The sequence below is a fragment of the Oscarella lobularis genome, chromosome 9 (genome assembly GCF_947507565.1).
Source record: "Oscarella lobularis chromosome 9, ooOscLobu1.1, whole genome shotgun sequence".
Classification (NCBI taxonomy): Eukaryota; Metazoa; Porifera; class Homoscleromorpha; order Homosclerophorida; family Oscarellidae; genus Oscarella; species Oscarella lobularis.
Genome location: NC_089183.1, coordinates 3,031,259 through 3,051,345, shown reverse-complemented (window position 1 = coordinate 3,051,345; position 20,087 = coordinate 3,031,259). Strand labels below are relative to the sequence as shown.

At 45.2% G+C, this 20,087-nt stretch overlaps 5 protein-coding genes and 1 long non-coding RNA gene across 7 annotated transcripts; 3 read left to right on the top strand and 3 right to left on the bottom strand.

Annotated features, from left to right (window-relative positions):
• Positions 1-69: 69 nt before the first annotated feature.
• Positions 70-3,659, bottom strand: LOC136190966 (uncharacterized). The gene is made up of 5 exons (XM_065979259.1): positions 3,483-3,659; positions 2,946-3,188; positions 2,321-2,881; positions 1,388-1,690; positions 70-1,135 (listed from the first exon to the last, which is right to left on the bottom strand). The coding sequence occupies exons 1-5, from the start codon at positions 3,526-3,528 to the stop codon at positions 153-155; spliced, it is 2,136 nt and encodes a 711-aa protein (XP_065835331.1). The 5' UTR covers positions 3,529-3,659; the 3' UTR covers positions 70-152.
• A 698-nt stretch (positions 3,660-4,357) lies between these two features.
• Positions 4,358-6,137, top strand: LOC136191132 (uncharacterized). 2 transcript variants are annotated; one of them, XM_065979427.1, is made up of 6 exons: positions 4,358-4,496; positions 4,848-4,929; positions 4,977-5,357; positions 5,419-5,673; positions 5,720-5,893; positions 5,950-6,137. In XM_065979427.1, exons 1-6 carry the CDS (start codon positions 4,422-4,424, stop codon positions 5,988-5,990), a joined length of 1,008 nt encoding a protein of 335 aa, XP_065835499.1. In that variant the 5' UTR covers positions 4,358-4,421; the 3' UTR covers positions 5,991-6,137. The 2 variants fall into 2 exon arrangements, with proteins under 2 accessions (XP_065835499.1, XP_065835498.1); XM_065979426.1 differs by having other exon boundaries at positions 5,720-6,137.
• A 346-nt stretch (positions 6,138-6,483) lies between these two features.
• LOC136191111 (limbic system-associated membrane protein-like) lies at positions 6,484-8,883 on the bottom strand. The gene is made up of 4 exons (XM_065979409.1): positions 8,307-8,883; positions 6,874-8,114; positions 6,736-6,824; positions 6,484-6,682 (listed from the first exon to the last, which is right to left on the bottom strand). The coding sequence occupies exons 1-2, from the start codon at positions 8,383-8,385 to the stop codon at positions 7,186-7,188; spliced, it is 1,008 nt and encodes a 335-aa protein (XP_065835481.1). The 5' UTR covers positions 8,386-8,883; the 3' UTR covers positions 6,484-6,682; positions 6,736-6,824; positions 6,874-7,185.
• A 3,055-nt stretch (positions 8,884-11,938) lies between these two features.
• On the bottom strand, positions 11,939-14,751 carry LOC136191080 (arylsulfatase-like). Its single transcript, XM_065979377.1, has 14 exons — positions 14,155-14,751; positions 14,001-14,095; positions 13,778-13,916; positions 13,638-13,724; positions 13,453-13,590; positions 13,327-13,388; positions 13,237-13,265; positions 13,104-13,189; positions 12,946-13,053; positions 12,831-12,889; positions 12,628-12,778; positions 12,416-12,580; positions 12,293-12,352; positions 11,939-12,242 (listed from the first exon to the last, which is right to left on the bottom strand). The coding sequence occupies exons 1-14, from the start codon at positions 14,338-14,340 to the stop codon at positions 12,063-12,065; spliced, it is 1,545 nt and encodes a 514-aa protein (XP_065835449.1). The 5' UTR covers positions 14,341-14,751; the 3' UTR covers positions 11,939-12,062.
• On the top strand, positions 14,372-16,165 carry LOC136191081 (uncharacterized). Its single transcript, XM_065979378.1, has 5 exons — positions 14,372-14,618; positions 14,667-14,735; positions 14,788-15,498; positions 15,555-15,623; positions 15,678-16,165. Exons 3-5 carry the CDS (start codon positions 15,223-15,225, stop codon positions 16,059-16,061), a joined length of 729 nt encoding a protein of 242 aa, XP_065835450.1. The 5' UTR covers positions 14,372-14,618; positions 14,667-14,735; positions 14,788-15,222; the 3' UTR covers positions 16,062-16,165.
• Positions 16,166-17,310: 1,145 nt separating this feature from the next.
• LOC136191103 (uncharacterized) lies at positions 17,311-20,079 on the top strand. Its single transcript, XR_010670740.1, has 7 exons — positions 17,311-17,538; positions 17,591-17,662; positions 17,714-18,606; positions 18,667-18,738; positions 18,793-19,486; positions 19,542-19,613; positions 19,674-20,079. It is a non-coding gene; the product is annotated as an uncharacterized lncRNA (long non-coding RNA).
• Positions 20,080-20,087: the final 8 nt, after the last annotated feature.

Genomic DNA, 20,087 nt, shown 5'->3' with positions numbered 1-20,087 from the left:
TGTGAATCCAGATATTATGTCTAGCTGCTACTCACAAAAATGTGTTGGCGAATTGATTTTCCAACCCTAAACCTTACACGTAATGAAAATTTTAGAAATAGTAAAAGCCAATAGCTAAAACGAAGCACGAAAAAACAAGACAGGCACTGATTTCAGTATGTGACCAAAAGAATTAAGAAAAATCCCCAGAAAAGATTAGTTTGTACTGCCGTAGCACTTCCACTCAAAGTAGACGTTAAGTAATTGTTAGCCATAGCACCCTGAGTCGACGTTATGGCTAAATTGTCATGGTAGTTTTTCGCCTCCAATATTTTCTCTCCGTTGCGATACCTAGCACTTGAAGTAGTTGTTGTGGCTAATTGGTTAACCATATAGGATCTGGCTGAATGAGTGATGGGCATGGTAGAAGGGTTCTCAAATTCGTTGCACTGGTTCAATATGCACTTGTATTCAATACCAATTTGACACCAACCAGCTTGTATATGCCCCAAGCGTTTAGTTCCTTCAAGAAATTTTTGAAAGATCCCAACTGCAGTAGACAAAGGGATATTTGCAAAGTTGATGCGTAAAACAAAAGCCGTTTTGGTAGAATAGCTGTTTCGAAAATCAATCGGCACGTTTTGTTTCTCGAGCTCATCAACTATTGGTCCCATGACGTAGGAGATCATAAAGTAGCTGTAGGCGAAATCGACTTCCTCGCTGTTAAATTTTCTTCGGCCTTCTTGGAAGCAATCACGGAAATCCGATACCTTAGCTGTCAAAAGAACATCAGTTGTAGGAAAGTATAGTGTTTCAAAAGAGTCACGAGTAGCATTACTACTGATTCTTCTCGGCGTCACTACCCACGGTTCGCTTTCGCCGTATGGGCCATACGTAGTCAGTTCAAGTGCCAGTGCACTTTCTTTACCCGAATCATTTTTACAGAAATTTGAAATTATCATGATGGTTCCGCTGACAGTGTTAACTTTTTCTATAAGTTTAGGCGAAGCAATTGGAGATGCTAGACTGTATGCCCAAAGCTGCGCTCTAACGCCGTAGAACGGTCTGTAAGTTTTGTTATATGGCATTGATACCACTGCGAAAAGGTGGCTGCAGTTGTAGGATGATTCCACGTCTGATACTGCTCCAGGAACACCTAAATAAATACCACAATGATTGCTAAAACTGCCTGACTTGAGCCTAAAAGGCTTAAATTAATTATTGTAGTATGTTTTGCACATTCATTCTCTTCTACAGCGGTACCCCTTTCTTGTTAGCAAATCACATGGGATTTTGCCAATTATGTTGCATGGAGCACAATTAGGCTTTTTAGAGAAACAGTGGTACGAATGAAAGGGGTACGCTCTGGTTGCTGCTCTCTATGCAGTCTGACTGCTAAGTTTCGCACCGTTAATTTGCAGAGCTTTAACATTTTCTTGCAAGACGTGTTTGGTTTCCGTTTCTCTAACGATGAAAATGTAGAGGCCGGATTGGTGAAAACTGACCACATCGAAACTTATTATATAGGCGAACTTTGACAGTTTGATAGCCGGAAAAAATGCTTTTCTTTTTCTACCATCTTCTTTTTGGAAACACAGGACTTCGACATTTTTGTGTTGGTGCTGGTTGTATCCAAGTTCAAATGCTATAATTTGGTTAGGCATCCTGTTTGGATCCGTCAAAGTCACTACCTCTTTGTCCTCATTTACACCTAAAGAAAGTAATTTAGGTAGGATAAACTCTGTGCATTGGGGTGCGTGGCGTGGGGCTACTTGTAAGCTTGCAAGAGAATAGCCAATGTCTAATAATGATCAATGGCAATTTCACCTCACCTCGCCTCAACAGTACATGTACTTAGTGCAGAAACAGAAGCCAAATTGACGAAAGACCAGAGTCAAACTATAACTAGCTCCTTTCAGTAAAGAAATAGTTTGCAATAGCGATTCTGTAAAGAATCCTGCTTTTAGTTAACAGCGTCCAAGCAGGGTCCTACAGACCGGCTTTCGATCAATGATAGTTACCCATGCCATTGCTGACACTTGCTCTGAATGCTACATAGTACGTTCGTCGCTCTTCAATTGTCTTTCACACGCTCTGGTTTGAATGCATCACAGAGTGTCCGTCTTTTGCCGTAACTGACTGAACAGTACTGATTTGCTGGAAGTAGAGCGATCAATCAAAGACCAGTCAGCAGCATTTCAACTGATTGAATTAGCAAGATCAAATCAATTACCGAAAAGAAGTTTGCTCACTGGTCTTTGATTGACAGACTGCTAAAAGCGTCTGGGCGTGAGCACCGGCGCTAAAAACAGTTGGGTATAGTTTCTTTGTGTGTGCATACCTTTGACAAGTAGTTTTCCTTTCACAGTTGCATTGCCGTACTTGTTTGACGCAATGCAGACGTATGTCCCGGACGCTTGTTCATTTACATTATTTAGTATTAGCTCTCTGTCGCTGCCGATTGCTTTGTTTTCCGATGCTTTCCGCCAAGTAAATGTTGGCGGCGGCAGCCCTATGGCGTGACATACCAATGTGACGCTTGCGCCCACGTACCTTTCTATCATGTACGGCAAGGGCTCTTCAAATCTTGGCTTAAAGCCGTTAACTTTCAAAATGACCGTGTCACTTGCTTCTGCGAGATTATCGAGCGGTCCTCCAATACATTTGTACTTCCCAGCGTCGCTACTTCTAACGTTGTGCACTATCAGCGAGCTTTTATTTCTTGTCTCATCCCACAGCAGTGTGTAGCGATTGCTGGGCGAGATACGTTTGCCATGAAAATGCCATTGAACATACAATAAGCCTCTCAACTTGTTTCTATTGGTAAAGTGGCAGCTAAGTTTTGCTTTCGTTTTCTGGTCTACTGTGATTTTATTTGGTTTGGCTTCCAAGATCAGGCTCTCTGTAAAACATTTTTAATAAACTTCTGCACAAAATAATTTCTGCACAACGGCTAGTAGACATACCGTAGACTTCAAGTTTGAAAAGTGTACTGCGGCATCTATACACTCCCGCATTAGAAGCGGTCAAGTTATGAAAGCTTAGTATCGTGTAGTGTTTCCTTGTTACGATGGATACCCCAATTTCGTTTTCAAGGTTAAGAAGTCTGTTGTCTTTTTTCCACTTCGTAAAATTTTTCTCTTTGCAAAACAGCAAAGCTGCATCTCCCTTTGTACGCCGTATTACATTTTCGTGTCCTGTTAAAAGAGCTAAAAAGAGACATGGAGCTGTTTGTGCAATAATGAAAGAAGTGTGTCATTATCATTGGTTGTGGCGTCTGTTGTCAAAACCGACCAGGGAGTGTACCTAAGTGGCTATGTACAGAGAGGATTCTAACTTGAAGTTCTCAGTTAGTAGCTTGTTTGTAATCGAGCTTTGGTATGATGCATTAGTCTGTATCAGTTGTCTAGCCCTCAGATAATACAGAAGGAGCTCCAGAGTTTTTGTAAGTAGGTAGGTAGGTAGGCATGCATTCAAATGATTGTGAGTGGGTGTGCAGGTACCTTGCGAAAGGTATGCCATCGCTGCGAACAGAAAAAATTTTTCCATAACTTTTGTCGTGTACCGTAACCTCAGCCTTTAGTCAAAGAGCTAGTGACGGAGAGTTCGACAGAGAGAATTTAACAGAGAGTTTGACAGAAAGTTTGACGATAACGCAACAAAACAGATATCTTCCACTCCGTGCACCGAAATGAAGACGAGCAAGTAAGGCAAACCCCTTATGTGCGATAATTAATTCAATTTGCATAAAGGAATTCTGTCAGAAAGCTACCTCTATAAAGTGTATTTTTACGTTCGTTGTATTTTATTTCTGTGACAGATCAAGAATTAGGCCTCATGAAGCCGTCATAGCTTCAGACAGACCTCCATTCCCATAGGGTATGTTGGGGTGTACGTGGGTGGTTTGGGCATGCCCCCGCTTCAGAGGGCGCGTACTGCATGGTCCGTTTCCTTTCGCTAAGAAAGCAACAGACAGCAACGACGAGCGGGTAGTTTTCTCAAAGGTAACTAGAAAGTATTGGCTGTGACGAAAGGCTGATGTGAAGCGTCTAGGTTACGGAGATAGAAGGTTTTGCGACTCATTATAGAAAATTTGCATGAGACGATTTCAACGAATGCCCTCTCCCTCCTCTTCTTCCTCCTCCTCCTTGCCCTTTCACCCTGGCACTCCTCCATCTTCTCACGATCAGCTTGTCTGACTGTCGTACAGTGCAATAGAGGCTATGTAAGGTTCAGTGAATAGCTGTAAACCGCGATGAATTTCAGGACTCCTGCAAACTGGCAAGTCTCTCTCTGGAAGGCGCTCACGTGGGTAGCCCACGCTTCAACTATGACGCAATTTGTTCAGAACCACGTGTGCTCGTGTGAAATTGAAACACGTACGCATCTCACTTGTGAGCCAAAATTCGTCTCGGCAGAATAGAACAAGCGAATCGGAGTCTATGTCTAAACGTAGCATCCGTCACTCTTTGGTGCTCGGAAAGAACCGGGGAAAGTTCAATGGGGTCACTCTAAAAGTGAGTCATTTTCTAATTATAAATCTTTACTATGCTGACGCAACGCTTTGTCGTCCGCGCCTTGCTCGTGCGGTACGGACCCAGCTAATTCTCTCCTCCTCCTCCTCCTCCTCCTCCTATGTGTCCAAATTGTCTTCCTCGGAACCAGCTTTAGTTTATTAATATTATTCTAGTTCAAGATGGGCTTTGCATTGCGTGCAAGTTGGGTTCTCGCTTTCCTTTGCTAAACATATGCATGTGGGGAATCCCCTCTTTTAGCTCGTGCTCACCAAGTTCTTACGCAAAAAACTGTCATTCAAAGCAACAATTTGTTTTGTCGTCTTACGTAAAATAATAACATAATTGTTTTAGCTTTTTGCAGTCATCCTTTTGATAGCGCTACGCGAAAGTTCAGTCTTGGAATCCCACAAAAGTCCATGTCCCGACTTTTCAAGTAAGAAGACATGCTGTTCATAGCTCTTAATGACTTTTTGCATGTAGAGGAGAAGCTGGCAGAACACCGTTTCAATGTTTCCGTTCACAGATCTTCAGCAGTTTTAGAACGCCTTTCTTTAGGCTCTACTGCTATTTCCCTATACGCACATGAAGGAGAAACATTTGCACTGTATTGTACCAGCCTACTAACTAACCAAAGCTATCGTTACGCAGAACAGCTTCGTTTCGTGCTGGACTTCAAGCCTGTTCAAGCAAACGCCTCGTACCTCTTACACCCAACATGTTCTTTCGAAGAAATTAAAATTGGCGTTCAACTCCTTTTCGAAAATGTGAAACCGGAAGATGAAGGAACTATTACTATTTCTGTTTATAACAAAAACACCGCCGCCCTTTTCTGGAACACCACTGTAATTTTTCACGTACTAGGTTTGTTTTCAACAGTTGTCTTTATTTATAATTATTGTGTATGTGTCTGGGTTCTGTTTAGCTACTCCCCTGAAGGAAACTTTGCGCACAGTTTCTCTTGGAAACGAGTTTACGCTACACTGTCCAATTCAAACAGAGCTTACGGTTTGGGAACATAAACGGGGAAAGAAATTCAAGGACGTTACGCCAAAATCTACTTCCAATCGCGTTTTAACAAGAATCGCTACACTTGCGCATGCTGGTTTCTATCGATGCTCGGTGCGTCTCCCTGATGGAAAATTATTTGTCTTGTTGGAAATTGAAATTGCAGTGACAGGTACGCTAACAACGTTTTTTGAGGTTTGCATTAAAGTGTTGAGCAGGACCTGTATTCGGAGAACTGCTCTCTGGCATTGCTACATCAAACCCAGCCACACCTGAGGCCTTCATCACTACTGCAACGTCATTTACTGCCACTAGTAACCTTACTGTCACTAGCAACCCAAATTACGGAAGTTCACTAGGATTGAAAGATATAATAGGATTATGTGTTGGAAGTGTGGCGGCGATAGCCATAATAATCCTAGTCCTAATTGTTTTCTGTGCATTTAAGCAAATTCCCCAAACTATAACAGAGAAGATAGAAGGAAGTAGACGTAAAACTGAAGAGAAGTTGGCAGCGATAGAAGAGCAGGCACGTTGGATTAACAAGCAAGTATGTAACTTGCAAAATGAATTCGCACAAAGAGAAACCTCTGTTTGATACATGTACTTTGCTGCAATGGTCGCTTTATTACAGCTATTGAAAATTAAAAAAAATAATGCTGCAGTGTTCAGGGAGGACTTTTACCCCGCTCACGCACATTAACTCAACTCTCAATAGCAGTGTCGCAGGTATAAAGGGTATGACGTCGTCTTAGAGCCCTTTTTGCATCTGAGCAGCTCAGTTCTAAAAAGCCAAACAGAACAAGCTGGTGAGATATGTTTATGTTACTTTCAATGGATTTTCTGAACATGTTCTTTTGTTGTTCTAGCTGACATGGACAAGAGGCTCCCTCCCAGTAGGTCAGCATACAATTGCTATCAACAAAATACAAATTGCGAGCTACTTGCACTACTCGCGTATCTAATTTTAGTTTGAGGTGAGACAAGATGACCTCAAGCTGAGCAACGCTTATCGTTTCGTTTAAGTACCCTCGGTATTCTATCAAGTACGCTCTTTGTCTTGAGAATTTAACAGTCAAGCTCAGATTATTTTGCGGAGCCAGCAAATTATGAACTATTTCAACACGCTTTTTGAACAATTGTCGCAAAGCAGCGTCAACGTGCTGTGATGTTATTTCCTCCTTGGAAGAAGAAAGTTAGAAAAATTTGCGTGTAAGTTTGAGGTACAGCAGACCTCATCGATGCAGCTGCAGCATTTTCTCACTAGTCTTATCTGAATGCTTGGAAGTTGGACGGGAAAGAGAGCGGCATATTTAATACTGCCTAAATAGAATTATTTTACTTTAACTTAATTAACGCGCTCTATGTTCACCATATCCTTCAACAGATGAGGCTTTAGAAGGAGCGCTGCTGCTGTTGAATTCCAAATTTATAGCTTGCACTTGTACAAAATATGCAACAGATAAATTGCAGAGATTACTTATAGGTATTTCAGTAAATGTAGCTTTGATGCGTTTTTTGTCAAATTCGGGACGAACTATGGTTTTGAAATTATCGGTTACGTATTCAACGCTGTACTCTTCAGCAGGCAAAGATTCAGAGCTGTATCCAGGAAGCCACCTAACAGTAAATCCCCTGGCGCAATTGAACTGAATAGTCACGTTCTGAGGAGCCGTGGGAGGATCTAACCGTTAGTTAAGCAGAAAATTCTAAAAATTAATAGTGTTTTACCTAGGACTCTAAGAATCACATCGTAATTGTCTACGTGCTTCTCACTTTTGGCAACACACGTATAAAGACCTTCATTGCCCTTCTTCAGCACTTCAAAAACAAGGGTCAAAGCGTGACCGTACTTGGAGCGACGAGTACTGTTGAATGTGGCATTATTGTGCATCCAGAACAAAGCGACAGAGTCTGTTGCCTTCACTTCACAAGTCACTTCTAGTCTTCGTCCAATCACTTGCCGTTGAATACTTGCTAGAGAATCACGCTTAATTGTTGGTGGGATCTTCACTATAAGGAAGATGGAGTCGTCGCCAACGTCATCGGAAAGTCCACGGCATTTGTATTTTCCCTCGTCAGACTTTTGAACTGGAAAAATGGTTAGCATGTAATTTTTGCTCGTACGAAAAGCTCTGATTCGATTTCTTGGATAGGTTTTTATTTTTATTTCTGTTCCGCTTGAAGAAAAATGATGCCAAGTAACCCAAAAGACGTATCCTGTAGCAATACACTCAAGTGTGACTGATTCTCCTTCATAGACAGTCATTTGATGTGCCGAGGCTTTTAGTGATGACGTCATAACCTTAACTCTAAAACTTGCTAAAATAACTTCTGGCAAATCTATTTGGGATTGACGTCCTATTGTGCACTGATACTGACGCTGTGCAGAAGCTGTAGTAACGTGGTAAACAATTAATTGTGCCTGTAATTGATTTATCACAATTGTTCCATGTGTTTCGGATTCTACCCACTCCCATTGGGAAGGATAATCAAGAGGGCCAGTTGATCTCCTCCACTGAACAGATGAGGGATCGATATTACTTGTAATCGGACAAGACAGCTTCAGTGTAGTGTCTTTGTGCACTTCAACATTTGTGACGCCAGAATTTTCTGTAACATAAAAGAGTGTTCTGTCATTTTTAAAAACGTAAAAGGCAAAATCTAAAGTTTACTTAATTAAGGGATATGAAAGGCTAGAAAATAATCTATACTTTGTTGCTTGTAATTGAATTATCGGCGCGATAGTAGTACACGACATGCGTGAGGCATAAGTGACAAACTTTAGCTAAGCCTTCAAATTACCATCTGGACTGGAGCTTGCAGTGATACACAGGATTGAAAACAGTAAAATCCACGCAACTTGAAACGGAAAAGGATCCATATTACAGGCTTTAATTAGGCTGGTAACTTCTATATGTTTCTTGGAGACGCGTACAACGTTTTGCTACGTATCTTCTTTGCCGAACGACTGCTTCAGAGTAAATAGAGCCACACTGTGAGAGTTGCCCTGCCTAGCTGGCCAATGATAGTTCGGCCAATCTCTCACGTGCGATTACTCCCACTTGTGAAGTCATGTGCTGCGTAAGTATAGAAACAATAACGCACTACACAGACAACCATATTTGATGAGGTCTAAAGAGGCAGATGTCAACTTTTCAAAATGTTGCTATTTGGTGAGTAGCCGTTTGCTTCCGAGTCGCGTGTCAGACTACGCAAGATTGTGCTGATGCAAAAGCGGTAACGGTCAAAAGCATTTGTTAGCCTCGTGTTGCTACAGTAGGCCTTTCTCCCTGATCTCCCGTATAAACACGGGATGGTACCTGAGATTGCGATTTGCTCCCCCACATGACTGATTACATACTCTCCTTCGCACTTATAATACGATTTTTGTAATACGATTGACTCGCGCACGCTTCCGATTGGATCGCTCGCTAATTTTTGAAAAATCAATTAGTGGCGGCAAAGATCCGATCTTTGCCGCCCTAATTGATTTTTCCACTTGTCTGTCTGTCGGGGAATTAATTACGGTAATTCCCCCCACTGACTCGCTCTCTAATTTGAGTCAAATTAGAGAGAGAGCTCTCAAATTAGAGAGCGAGTCAGTGGGGGGAATTAATTACGGTAAGCAAAGGGGGACCCTTTCGCAATCTCAGGTACCAGCTAGGCCAAGGAAGATGGCCGGGCCTGCATGGCAACGCGAGGCTAAGCATTTGACAGGGAGAACAAGAGATGATTCACCGCTAGTTAGCGTTGGGAAGTCGGCTATAAGAGTGATTATCTCGTTCAAATTTCGATATGTCGAGGTTAGGTACTGAAGTGAAGGCGCTGCGCTGCAGGGCCTGCGCTGCAGGGCCTGCGCTGCTGAGCTGCGCTGCTGCGGAGCGCGAGCGCGCGTTACATTTGATTGATTTCACCGATTTTCTCGCGTATTCGAAGCTAAAGACGAAAATCTAAGAGAGAATCGTGTTTGAACTCCGTCTGCAACAAGTAAGCATCGAAAATCGCAGCGAAAATCCGCCTTTTTGATGGCGCAATCGTTTCGCGACATCTTCTTCTCGAGCCGTTTTCAACAACCAACCCACTCGCACGAGTGCAGAGTTCGTAGTCGTGAACTTCAAACGCTTGGAAGTTTTCTTCCATGACCAACGACAGCGCCAGCCCACGTCGGGTAAGGAGCTCGAGGAGAGGGGCCCCTCGACTCTTCTCTTACTGAAGCGCAACCACGAAGCGAGTTATCATTATTGACGCCAAGTGCTTTGCTAGAGCCGTTCGTGGAATCCAATCACTTTGGTAGCACGTAGTGTACGTTCACGCCAGAGACTCTCCTCCCCTTGCGTGTGGCCAGAGAGGAGGACTACAATTGGGGAATGTCTCCGCGGGTGGGGCCGCCCATTTTTCTTGGGCAAATTCGCCCAAATCGAGAGTAACAAATGTTGTTGCGAAGAACGGACTGCAGACGGCGTGGGACCGCAATTTACATTGGCGACGTCAACAAGGCTACGCATCCCTCGCACTTAATTGAAGGAGATGCCAACTTTCTTCGTTGTCAACAGCTTGGGCGCTTTTCAATTTCGCTCTCGCTCTGTTTTCGCTCCGTTTCGCGCTCCTTGATCGAATCACAAATTCCAACGTCACGCAGGAACAAATATTTCGAAGACGCTACTGTTTCGTGTAGACGTAGATCTCGCAAGATAGTTTCGCATTCGCACAGCGCAATCAGAGTCTCCTTCTAGCACATGGCTGATCCCAACCTGATGGGAGGTCGTATTCTGGACTGTCTTTGTTCCGAAGAGATCGTAACGCATGAACAGTACAGCTCTCTCCGGAACAGCCTACGCAAGAAAAAGATCCAAACGGCGACGTGTCTCGTGATCTTCTTGAAATTCGTGTGAAAACATCGCATCCGAATTTCGGTAAATTTCAGGCTCTCCTGCGTGACACGCCTCCTAATTTGCTTGAAGCAGCAGCTCTGCAACCATTGTCGGTTGAATTTGATTATCGCCGGCTTTTGGTTTCGTCTCAAATTGAAAATCGGGTCAAGTCGATTTGCATCATTTCCAGCTTCTTATCTACGTTGGGAATAGGTCTCAAACCAGCCGCAAGCAGGTCAGCTGCGATAGCACTATCATAGCTTGTAGCTAAGTTGGCAGAGTTGACCCTGCCCCCATGAAGCCGCTCAGGGGCCCTTAGATCGAGGCTTCTGCGTGACTGCCACAGCTACAACTTCTACTGTCGTCATACTTTGAATTTAGATGGCTCAGCCTCTAGCCTACGTCGGGTAAGGAGTGCATGCTAGGAAAGGAGAGACGCCCCTCAACAAGTTTCCGAGCAGGAAACACAACCACGTGAAGCAACGTAACTACAGCGTACAAGCGGCCAACTGCATCTGCAGACTTTGACGGGCGAAACGGTTGTCAGCTGAAATTTGCGTTGTCGCCGTCGATCAATTAAATTAAATTGGCTACTCCTGCCCCATAGCTTTCATACCGAAAGAGCCTGGAGGTTTTTGGCTTTCATCTCAGTGTTGTACTCGCCTCCAATGCCTTCGTTACATGCGGAGTGTGATCTTCGAACGTACCCGGCTGGCGCTTTCAGTACAGCATGCGCTTATATCCCTTCCTGTAGCAGTCTACGTTCTGCTTCGTATGATGATCTGGAAACTCCTTCGCTTCCCTAATTCGTATGATGATCTGGAAACCGCGTGACTCCTTCGCTTCCCTAATTCGTAAACTCCTTCACTTTCCTAAATTGACGATTTTTCTGAGAAAAGATTAAGCTAAGCGTAGGTGTATGCAGTGGCGCGGTGCGGTGGCGGTTGGCGGTACGTGGTGGTGGCAATGGCGATTTGCATGCTGTTTATGCGCCGTTGCGCAGTTCTCTTTTGATTAAGTTAATGCGATGAGTTCACGATCCGCCTCCTAGTTCGCCTCAGCCTGAATCAAGTCAAAGGCCCTCTGGCTCGTGAAAAGATTTGATTTTTGATCGAAGTTGCTGCTGATCTTGGAGAAAAAAGCACGAAGCTGCGATCAAGCATGTAGACGAAAGTACCTTGTAGATGTGTACCCGGGAGAAGAGATTGACCCAATGACCTATCACGGCGAAAAAGGCAGCGAGGAAGAGCTCGCATCTGAGCTGGAGATTAGAATTCTTTTAACGATAATCGATGTGCCTCAGCGATTGCATGATAATTCTTTCCAAAACAACCCCTTTATCATATCATTCAAATTGTCCACCTCCGTCTCAGTAGAAAAGATTGGGCCTCCGTGTCTTCCTTATCACGCCAGGCGTGCCGCGTCTGGAGTATCAGACGCAGTGCACGCAGGGCGCGTTGTCTGACAACGAACATACACGGGTCCAGGAGTCTCCTATTAGCAAGTTACCATAGTATAATGAACAGCTACTTAATGCTTTCACGCTACTCTGCGGCCTCAATCTTGAATCTTGAAAAATGATTTTTTACAAGCGCTGGAAAAACGACTTCAAGTCAGCGACATCAGCAAAAGCAGCGGCATCATAAAAAATGCATTATCTCTCTGTCCCAACATGTAGCACTCTGCCTTAGCTTTTTGGATACTTAGGGGAATACAGTTGACCCTTTGTACGCTGAACGAGTTTCGTCCCGTCTGATGACACCCAATCGGGACCCCGACCCTCCTCTTGAAATTGTTTGATCAGTCGAGAGCGCCACATCACGAGAGCGCTCTGCCATTTCGGATCCCCAGCCAAATTCTTCATTTCCTAACGAATTTTTTAGGTAAATTTCTCTATTGAACGGACTGATGCCTTACATGAGGATCGTTATCCAAGTCAAATAACTGCTCGTCAGGAAAATAAGCTTCGAATATGTACTGTAGTACGGTGCCCCAAAGACATAGAATCAAATAACTGCCGTACTTTATCCAGTGACTTGCCTTCGTGTGTCCATCAGTTAAAGCGTTCCAGTGATTAGTCACGTTGTAGCAAATGTCATGTTCCAAATCAATCCACTCTCGCCACGACGAACCAGACTTTGACCCTTGAAGAAGATCGAGCAGACTCTGCCCATTGAGCTGCTGCGCTGGCTTCACACCCGCAACCTACGACACCAGGACTAACATATAAAATATCCACGCTTCTTATTTACGTCTAAAAACGTTGGAAATATGTCTCGAATTTCGACGGGTACTTCGCACGTGATTCCTCTCGAAACGGCAATTTTTCCACCGCGACTTTCCGTCAGCGCATCGGGCCAACGTATGAGCATGGGAATGTGAGCCGAACCTTCATAGGGATACCTAGTCATTGAGGACTTTGAATCACGGACTCGATTAACATGAGTTTATTTACCCTTTACGAAAGTGATAGTGGTCTCCTATCATATCACCGTGATCAGCTGAGAAAAGGATCTACAAGATTTAATTATATAGACATTTTAATTGAATTTGCTGTAGACATTACTAACTAGAGTTTTTTCGAGCCATCCGCGATCTTCCAGTGAACCCAGAATGAGTCCTATCCACTCGTCGACGAACGTAACACTGCCGTAGTACGCTACTCGAGAGTGTTTAACCTACACCGGGTAATGATATTGATAGTCTCTAATAAGGGATTATTCCTTACTGTATCTATTCCGACGTCACCACACCAAATGCCTGGATCAGGTTCCCCTGAAAATTTCAACGCGTAGCGTTCATCCCAATTTGAGCCTATAGGCATAGAGTTAGAGTTCTGTGTGGTGAAGGACGTGATATACCTGTGTATGGATCAGGCATATTTGATTGACTAAAATACGCCAAAGTCAACTATAGATATGATTTTTCTCCCCCAGCTCTGGTAGTCTCACTTGTATAAGTCCATGATTCTCTGAGGCGGATCGTACGGACTGTGAGGTCGATGAAAGGACACCTAAATAAATTCCCATAGAAACAGAACGCCATTTCATAATCAAATAATTTTTTAAAAGCTTTACTTTCAGCATAAACGGTTTCGTCAGATTGTACGTGGACACGAATTCGACTGCATTGCGTCCAACCCACGCCGTGGGATGATAATACTCAGGCAGAGCGTAAGCTCGTCCGCGATAATCGTTAAAAGTCAGCCCAGTTGCCTAAGGAGACAATTATAGTTATTGCCACTCATCATTGAGGATCTGACCATAGGGTTGGCATGCGGATCATTCCTATTAAACCATTGATCATAGTCGTCAAATTCTCCAGGAAGACCATCGTACAGCGAAGTTTCCTAATAAATAAGAGACCAGATATTAGCGTTTGGTATCAAGGGAAAATTTTTACCTGATAGCCGTGAGGTATTCCTCCGTTATCCGTCCGATTCCAACCGAAATGGTCCTTTCCAATGCTCTGCGTCGTATAGCCGGCTTCAGATAACGCAACGGGCATTTCATAGGCATAGGCCTTTGCTATGTTTCCGTAACTACAGAGAGAGAGAGAGAGAAACAATAACATTCCTGGACCACTCCCACACAGAAAACCCTATCGACGATTATTCTGTCTTTACCCGAGCATTCCGTGGTTCCACGGTTTGAGTCCCGTTAGTAGAGCGGCTCTCGCTGGAGTGCACGTCGGCGTCGAGCTGTAAGCGCTCGTGAAACGCTGTAAAAGATTGAATTCGAGTCTTTGTTTCTCTGCAAAGAAACAACACGCGCGCTTACGACGCCTTCCTTTGCGAGGCGATCGAGATTGGGCGTTATCGCGACCGGATTTCCCGCGACGCCGAGAACGTCGCTTCGATGCTGATCTGTCATTAGAAACAGAATGTTGGGATGCTCTTGGACCCCATTGCACAGCCAGAACGATGAAGCGAGAGACAGAAAAGACAGGAGAACCGGCCACCCCATATTAGGAGAACCCGTACTACTGTAGGCACGTGAGAAACACCTACACGGCACCGCCCATGGACGAGCCCCTCTCCGCAGAATCACTAAACGCGCGAGTGATTCGTCGCATCGTCGTCGTCAGCATTCTAGCCTTCATCGACGTGGTCATTCTCGTCGGAACGACCGTCACGTCCGTGGCGATGCTGTTCAAAATTAAAGATCATGATTCCCACGACGATGATAGAACCGCGATATCTATTGCACAAGCCTTTGGTGCACCACCTCTAATCGCCGCATTAGTACGAATACGAGCGATTGGTACTACTCGTGACGTCACGTTACTGTAGATTGCCGCCATCGCGTGCGCTCTGACGTCACACGCCGAACGAGCCCGCATCTTGAACACCAAGCTGAAGGCCAGTCTTTGGAATAGGGTTACTGAGCAATAAATAAAAGAAATTAATGTAGGTCCGCACTGCCGTTGGCGTGCTTTGGGCGATTAATATTGGAATATCCCTTATCGCGACCGTCTTGTGGGGCATTGTGTATTTGCAAATTTTTTTCTATGCTCCCTCGTTTACATTGCCGAGGATTCTGTTTCCCGTTGTCATGGTTTGCCTATTGGCTCTGTTCTTTTACTCGATCGTGCTGACGGCGTTCTGCTTTGCAACGAAGTATAGTCTCTGCTGCAACGCCTATCCTTGGAAACGCCAACTAACGAATTACACGACTGGGAGTGGAACCTATTACGCATCGTCTCAGACAAAGTAGAAAAGTGGGCGTAACCGACTGTTTTTTTTGCGCTTTGTATTGTCTGTTCCATGTCTCGTGCCTGCATGTTATTGGCTGCTCTCCGAACACGTGGTCACTGACGTAGCCCACATCCCCGCGATATTCTCCCCCATGGAAGGACAAGTGCCGTTGATGGTCGAAGAGCGTCCGACTGCTCGTCGCGCTTCGGGCGCTCCGAATCGCATTCCCAAGTCGGTAGTCGCCGTAACGATACTAGCGCTCGTCGACGCGCTCCTTCTATTCGGCTCGGTCGTCGCCGTGATGACGTGGATGTCGAAAGGCAATGTCGAAGGGCGTCATAGCGACTACGACGACGACTTCGACTTGGACTCCTACGGCTTGTCCTTCATCGAAGGCCTCGCTTCGCCCGCTCTATTCGTCGCTTTGGTAGCCATTTCTCGTTGCCAAGACTTAGTGGTTTTCTCACGAGCTAATCCAATTAGGTTGGTATTCTTGCCTGCCTTCTGACGTTGTGCGCGGAACTGACGAGCTGCGCGGACGCGAAAACGAAGGCAGGCATTAACTTAACATATACAAAATTAAAATTACTCCTACTGTGCCTTTAGGTGCGCAACGGCGTGGGCGTGATCTGGGCAATTAACATCGGACTTTCACTCGTTTCGGCCATCATTTGGGGGACAATCTATTTCCAAGCGTTTCTCCTATATCCGTCTTTCACGACGCCAATTGTCCTCTTTCTCGTTGCCATGGTTTCCAACTTAGTTCTATTCGTTTGGTCGATCGTCCTGACGGTGATCTGCTATGCGACGGGGTATAGCTCGTGCAGCTGCTGCTGCCCGAGCTCGGGCGATTATCAGGTGTTCTACGCCACCGAGACGGGAGAAGTCTATTACCCCCCGACTGTCATTGCTCCGCCGCCGCCAGGAGTCTCGATCGCTCCACAGCCTATGATGAGTTTTGCACAGGTGCCACTTCCTAAGACGCAGTGAATGATGAGGACAGACAACTTCCTGCTGCATGCTGTGCGTAGCCAGTATTAGCCACACTAATTGTCTTTTCGTTTGTGTACACATAGTGAAAGTGACGAATTTCGCGTGACTAAGAGAACCCATATCCACTTCCGGGTCGCAAAAAGAGGTCGCAGGGCCACGAAGATGAACGAACCGTTGCTTGAATCGGTCGACGCACGAAAACTTCGTCACATCCACGGCTTCACAATTTTAGTCTTCATTGACGTGGTTGCTCTTATGAGCCTAACCGTGACATCTATGGCGATTCTGTCAGCTGACAATGACGATGACGATCCTGATATTAATCGTTCCATAGCAGTTCTTGACGGCTATGCAGCACCAGCGCTGGTCGCTAGTGTGGTAGGTGCACAGTGCGAACTGTAAACGTAAGTACATTATATTTTTATTAATTTATTTATGTAGATAGCTACCGTAGCGTGCAAGATGACAGCGAGCGCCGAAAGGGCCGGCATTCTCTTGACCGCCAAATTAAAGGCCAGTCAAAAAAAGCCTTAGGAGATTGCTTGGTGTATTGAAATGTGTAGATTCGCAGGACCGTTGGCGTGCTTTGGGCTATTTGTATTGGAGTGTCTTTTGTCGCTGCCGTCCTTTGGGGTATTACGTATTATCAAGCATTTCTTCTTCACCCCTCGACCGCCGTGCCATTCATCTTTTTTCCCATCGTCATGGGTTGCCTCGTGGTTCTGTTCTTTCATTCAGTCTTGCTGACAGTACTTTGCTTTGGAACAAGGTACAGCATGCGTCGCGTCACTTATCAAACAACAACCTACGCCTCAATACCATGAGTAGCTAGAAAAGTGCAAGTGACAGGTGACTCTTTTTGTAGCTTGTAGGCTTTAGCGTGTCCATGTGTTTTTTTCTTGCATCTCTCGGAAACACGTGATTGCTGACGTAGACATTCCCAGCTCTCAACTGATATGATGGAAGTGCCCTTGATCGCAGAGCGACGTGTCGTCCGGTCGACGCTCTGACCCCCATTCCCAAACGGATCATCGCCGCCACCTCCTAAGATGCAGTGACGTACACAGTGTGATGATGAGGACAGACAACTTCCTGCTGCATGGCATGCGTAGCCAGTGTTAGCCACACTAATCGTCTTTTCGTTCTATTTAATAACTGTTTGCGTCACGTCCGCGTATTAATTAAGTGAATTTCCACGCGCGTGGAAGGGAGAGCCCGTATTTTCCTATCTACTTCCGCGGGTCGCAGGGCCACGATGAACGAGCTTTTCTTCGAATCGGTCGACCCACGCAAACTTCGCCGCATCGGAGGCCTCACGATTTTAGCCCTCGTTGAGGCGATTGTTCTTACGAGCTTCACCGTCGCGTCTATGGCGATGATGCCCACTCTCGACGATGACAGTCACAGTGACGTCGACATTGAACCGATAGGTAGAATCGAAGGCATTGCGACACCAGCACTGATCGCCGGTTTGGTAAGTGTACTGTACTACGAACGTAAACCTAGCTACAGTGCGTTTTATGTAGATGGCTATGGCAGCGTGCGCGCTGGCAAAGAGCGCCGAAAGATCCGGCATTCTCTTGAGGACCAAACTAAAGGCCAGTTCTTTTTTCCATTGCGGGATCTAAATATTTTATTGAAATGTGTAGACTCGTACTGTCGTTGGCGTGCTCTGGGCAATTAATATTGGAGTGTCTTTCGTCGCTGCCATCTGTTGGGGTATTTCGTACTTTCTAGTATTTGTCATTGAACCCTCGTTCACGGCGCCATTCGTCTTCTTTCTCATTGTCATGATTTGCCTCGTTGTTCTGTTCTTTTATTCCATCGCGCTGACAGTACTTTGCTTTGGGACGAGGTATAGTCTCTGTTGCGGTGCTTATCCATGGAACCACGCTCACACTGAAACAACGACCTATGCACCTCCTCAATATCATGAGTAGCTAGAAAAGGTGAAGTGACACCGGCGACTTGTCTGCTTAGCAGCGTGTTGTAGACTTTAGTTTTTTTTCTTGCATCGGAGCACGTGGCTATGTGCCGGAACAGACGACTTACCGGCGTTGAAATAGTTGCGTTTGTTGTATAGATAGCATGCGAGTCTGTTCTCAATGTCTACGTTGTTGCCGTTGCCTTAGAAGTGAACCATTTATTTGGTAGTCACAGTTCGGAATTCGCCGATTATTTGGAGCACGTGGCAGTGTTATATGTAGTGCTAAAGTACTACATCTCCAAGCAGGGGAACTTCACTTTCAGACTAGTAACTAGTTTGAAAGTGAAATTCCCATGGGTGACAAGGAGAGCCCGGATTCCGACGTTCCACAGAGCCACGACGATGAAAGAGCTTTCCTTCGAGTCGGTCGACCCGCGAAAGCTTCGTCGCATCGAAGTCCTCACGATTTTAGCCCTTATCGATGTGATTGTTCTTATGAGCCTAACCGTCGCCTCTATGGCGATGCTGTCAATTCGTCACGGCGACACAGGCGGTGGCGACAAACTGTTTGGTATCATCGAAGGCTTTGCGACACCAGCGCTGATCGCCGGTTTTGTAAGTACTATGAATGTAAGAATTCATACGTTATATAGTTAGAGTAATATATTTATGTAGTTGGCTGCTGCAGCGTGCGCGCTGGCAAAGAAAGCCGAAAGAGCCGGCATTCTCTTGAGGACCAAACTAAAGGCCAGTTCTTTTTGCCATAGGGGATTCAAATAAATATTTTATTAAAATGTGTAGACTCGCACTGTTGTTGGCGTGCTTTGGGCAATTTGCATTGGAGTGTCTTTTTTCGCTGCCTTCTGTTGGGGTATTTCGTACTTTCTAGTATTTGTCATTGAACCCTCGTTCACGGCGCCATTCATCTTCTTTCCCATTGTCATGATTTGCCTCATTGTTCTGTTCTTTTATTCCATCGCGCTGACAGTACTTTGCTTTGCGACGAGGTATAGTCTCTGTTGCGGCACTTATCCATGGAATCACGCTTACGCTGAAACAACGACCTATGCACCGCCTCAATTCAATATCATGAGTAGTTAGAAAAGTGAAGTGACACCGGCGACTTTTTCTGCTTAGCAGCTTGTTGTAGGCTTTAGTTTGTGCGTGTGTTTTTTCTTTTATATGTTCATGACCTGGAGCACGTGGCTATGTTATATAGTCATTTCCGTGACGAGGAGAACCCATATCCCGAACATTCCACCAACTTCCGGGGGTCGCAGGGCCAACGACGATGAACGAGCCTTCCTTCGAATCGGTCGACCCACGCAAACTTCGTCGCATCGAAGGCCTCACGATTTTAGCCCTCATTGATGCGATTATTCTTACGAGCTTCACCGTCGCGTCTATAGCGATGATGTCCACTGCCGGCGGTGACGATAACGTCAACATTGAAATGATAGAAGGCTTTGCGATACCAGCACTGATCGCCGGTTTGGTAGGCACTCCTACTACCAACGTATGCGTTCTCTGGCTACAGTATATTTATGTAGGTAGCTACTGCGGCGTGCGCGCTGACGATGAGCGCCAATCAAGCCAACATGCTCTTGAGAATCAAACTAAAGGCCAGTTCTTTTTGCCACAGGAAATTAATTAATTAATTACTTAAATATTTGAATGTGTAGACTCGCACTGGCGTTGGCGTGCTTTGGGCAATTTGCATTGGAGTGTCCTTTGTCGCTGCCATCTTTTGGGGTATTTCGTATTTTGGAGCATTTGTCAGCAAACCCATGATCAATCCGCCAACGATCTTCTTTCCTATTGTCATGATTTGCCTCGTTATTCTGTTCTTTTATTCCATCGCGCTGACAGTACTTTGCTTTGCGACGAGGTATAGTCTCTGTTGCGGCACTTACCCGTGGAACCAGGCTTACACTGAAACAACGACCTATGCACCAATATCATGAGTAGGTAGAAAAGTGAAGTGACACCGGCGACTTTTTCTGCTTAGTAGCTTGTTGTAGACTTGGGTTTGTGCGTTTGTTTTTTTTCTCGCTCCTCCACTTCATGATTTAGCACGTGGCTATGTAATCCGCTGC

Excerpts from the sequence above, each read along its gene's own strand:
- LOC136190966 (XM_065979259.1), bottom strand. The coding sequence starts at position 3,528 with ATGGAAAAATTTTTTCTGTTCGCAGCGATGGCATACCTTTCGCAAG. Across the intron at positions 3,189-3,482 it reads GATGGCATACCTTTCGCAAG|CTCTTTTAACAGGACACGAA; the intron begins GTACCTGCACAC and ends GTCTCTTTTTAG. Across the intron at positions 2,882-2,945 it reads TTTCAAACTTGAAGTCTACG|AGAGCCTGATCTTGGAAGCC; the intron begins GTATGTCTACTA and ends AATGTTTTACAG.
- LOC136191132 (XM_065979426.1), top strand. The coding sequence starts at position 4,422 with ATGTCTAAACGTAGCATCCGTCACTCTTTGGTGCTCGGAAAGAACCGG. Across the intron at positions 4,930-4,976 it reads TCCATGTCCCGACTTTTCAA|AGGAGAAGCTGGCAGAACAC; the intron begins GTAAGAAGACAT and ends TTTTGCATGTAG. Across the intron at positions 5,674-5,719 it reads AATTGAAATTGCAGTGACAG|GACCTGTATTCGGAGAACTG; the intron begins GTACGCTAACAA and ends AGTGTTGAGCAG.
- LOC136191111 (XM_065979409.1), bottom strand. The coding sequence starts at position 8,385 with ATGGATCCTTTTCCGTTTCAAGTTGCGTGGATTTTACTGTTTTCAATC. Across the intron at positions 8,115-8,306 it reads TGCAAGCTCCAGTCCAGATG|AAAATTCTGGCGTCACAAAT; the intron begins GTAATTTGAAGG and ends TTTATGTTACAG.
- LOC136191080 (XM_065979377.1), bottom strand. The coding sequence starts at position 14,340 with ATGGGGTGGCCGGTTCTCCTGTCTTTTCTGTCTCTCGCTTCATCGTTC. Across the intron at positions 13,266-13,326 it reads AGAATCATGGACTTATACAA|TCAATCAAATATGCCTGATC; the intron begins GTGAGACTACCA and ends GGCGTATTTTAG. Across the intron at positions 13,054-13,103 it reads GTGACGTCGGAATAGATACA|GTTAAACACTCTCGAGTAGC; the intron begins GTAAGGAATAAT and ends TACCCGGTGTAG.
- LOC136191081 (XM_065979378.1), top strand. The coding sequence starts at position 15,223 with ATGGAAGGACAAGTGCCGTTGATGGTCGAAGAGCGTCCGACTGCTCGT. Across the intron at positions 15,499-15,554 it reads CCGCTCTATTCGTCGCTTTG|GTTGGTATTCTTGCCTGCCT; the intron begins GTAGCCATTTCT and ends TAATCCAATTAG. Across the intron at positions 15,624-15,677 it reads GCGCGGACGCGAAAACGAAG|GTGCGCAACGGCGTGGGCGT; the intron begins GCAGGCATTAAC and ends CTGTGCCTTTAG.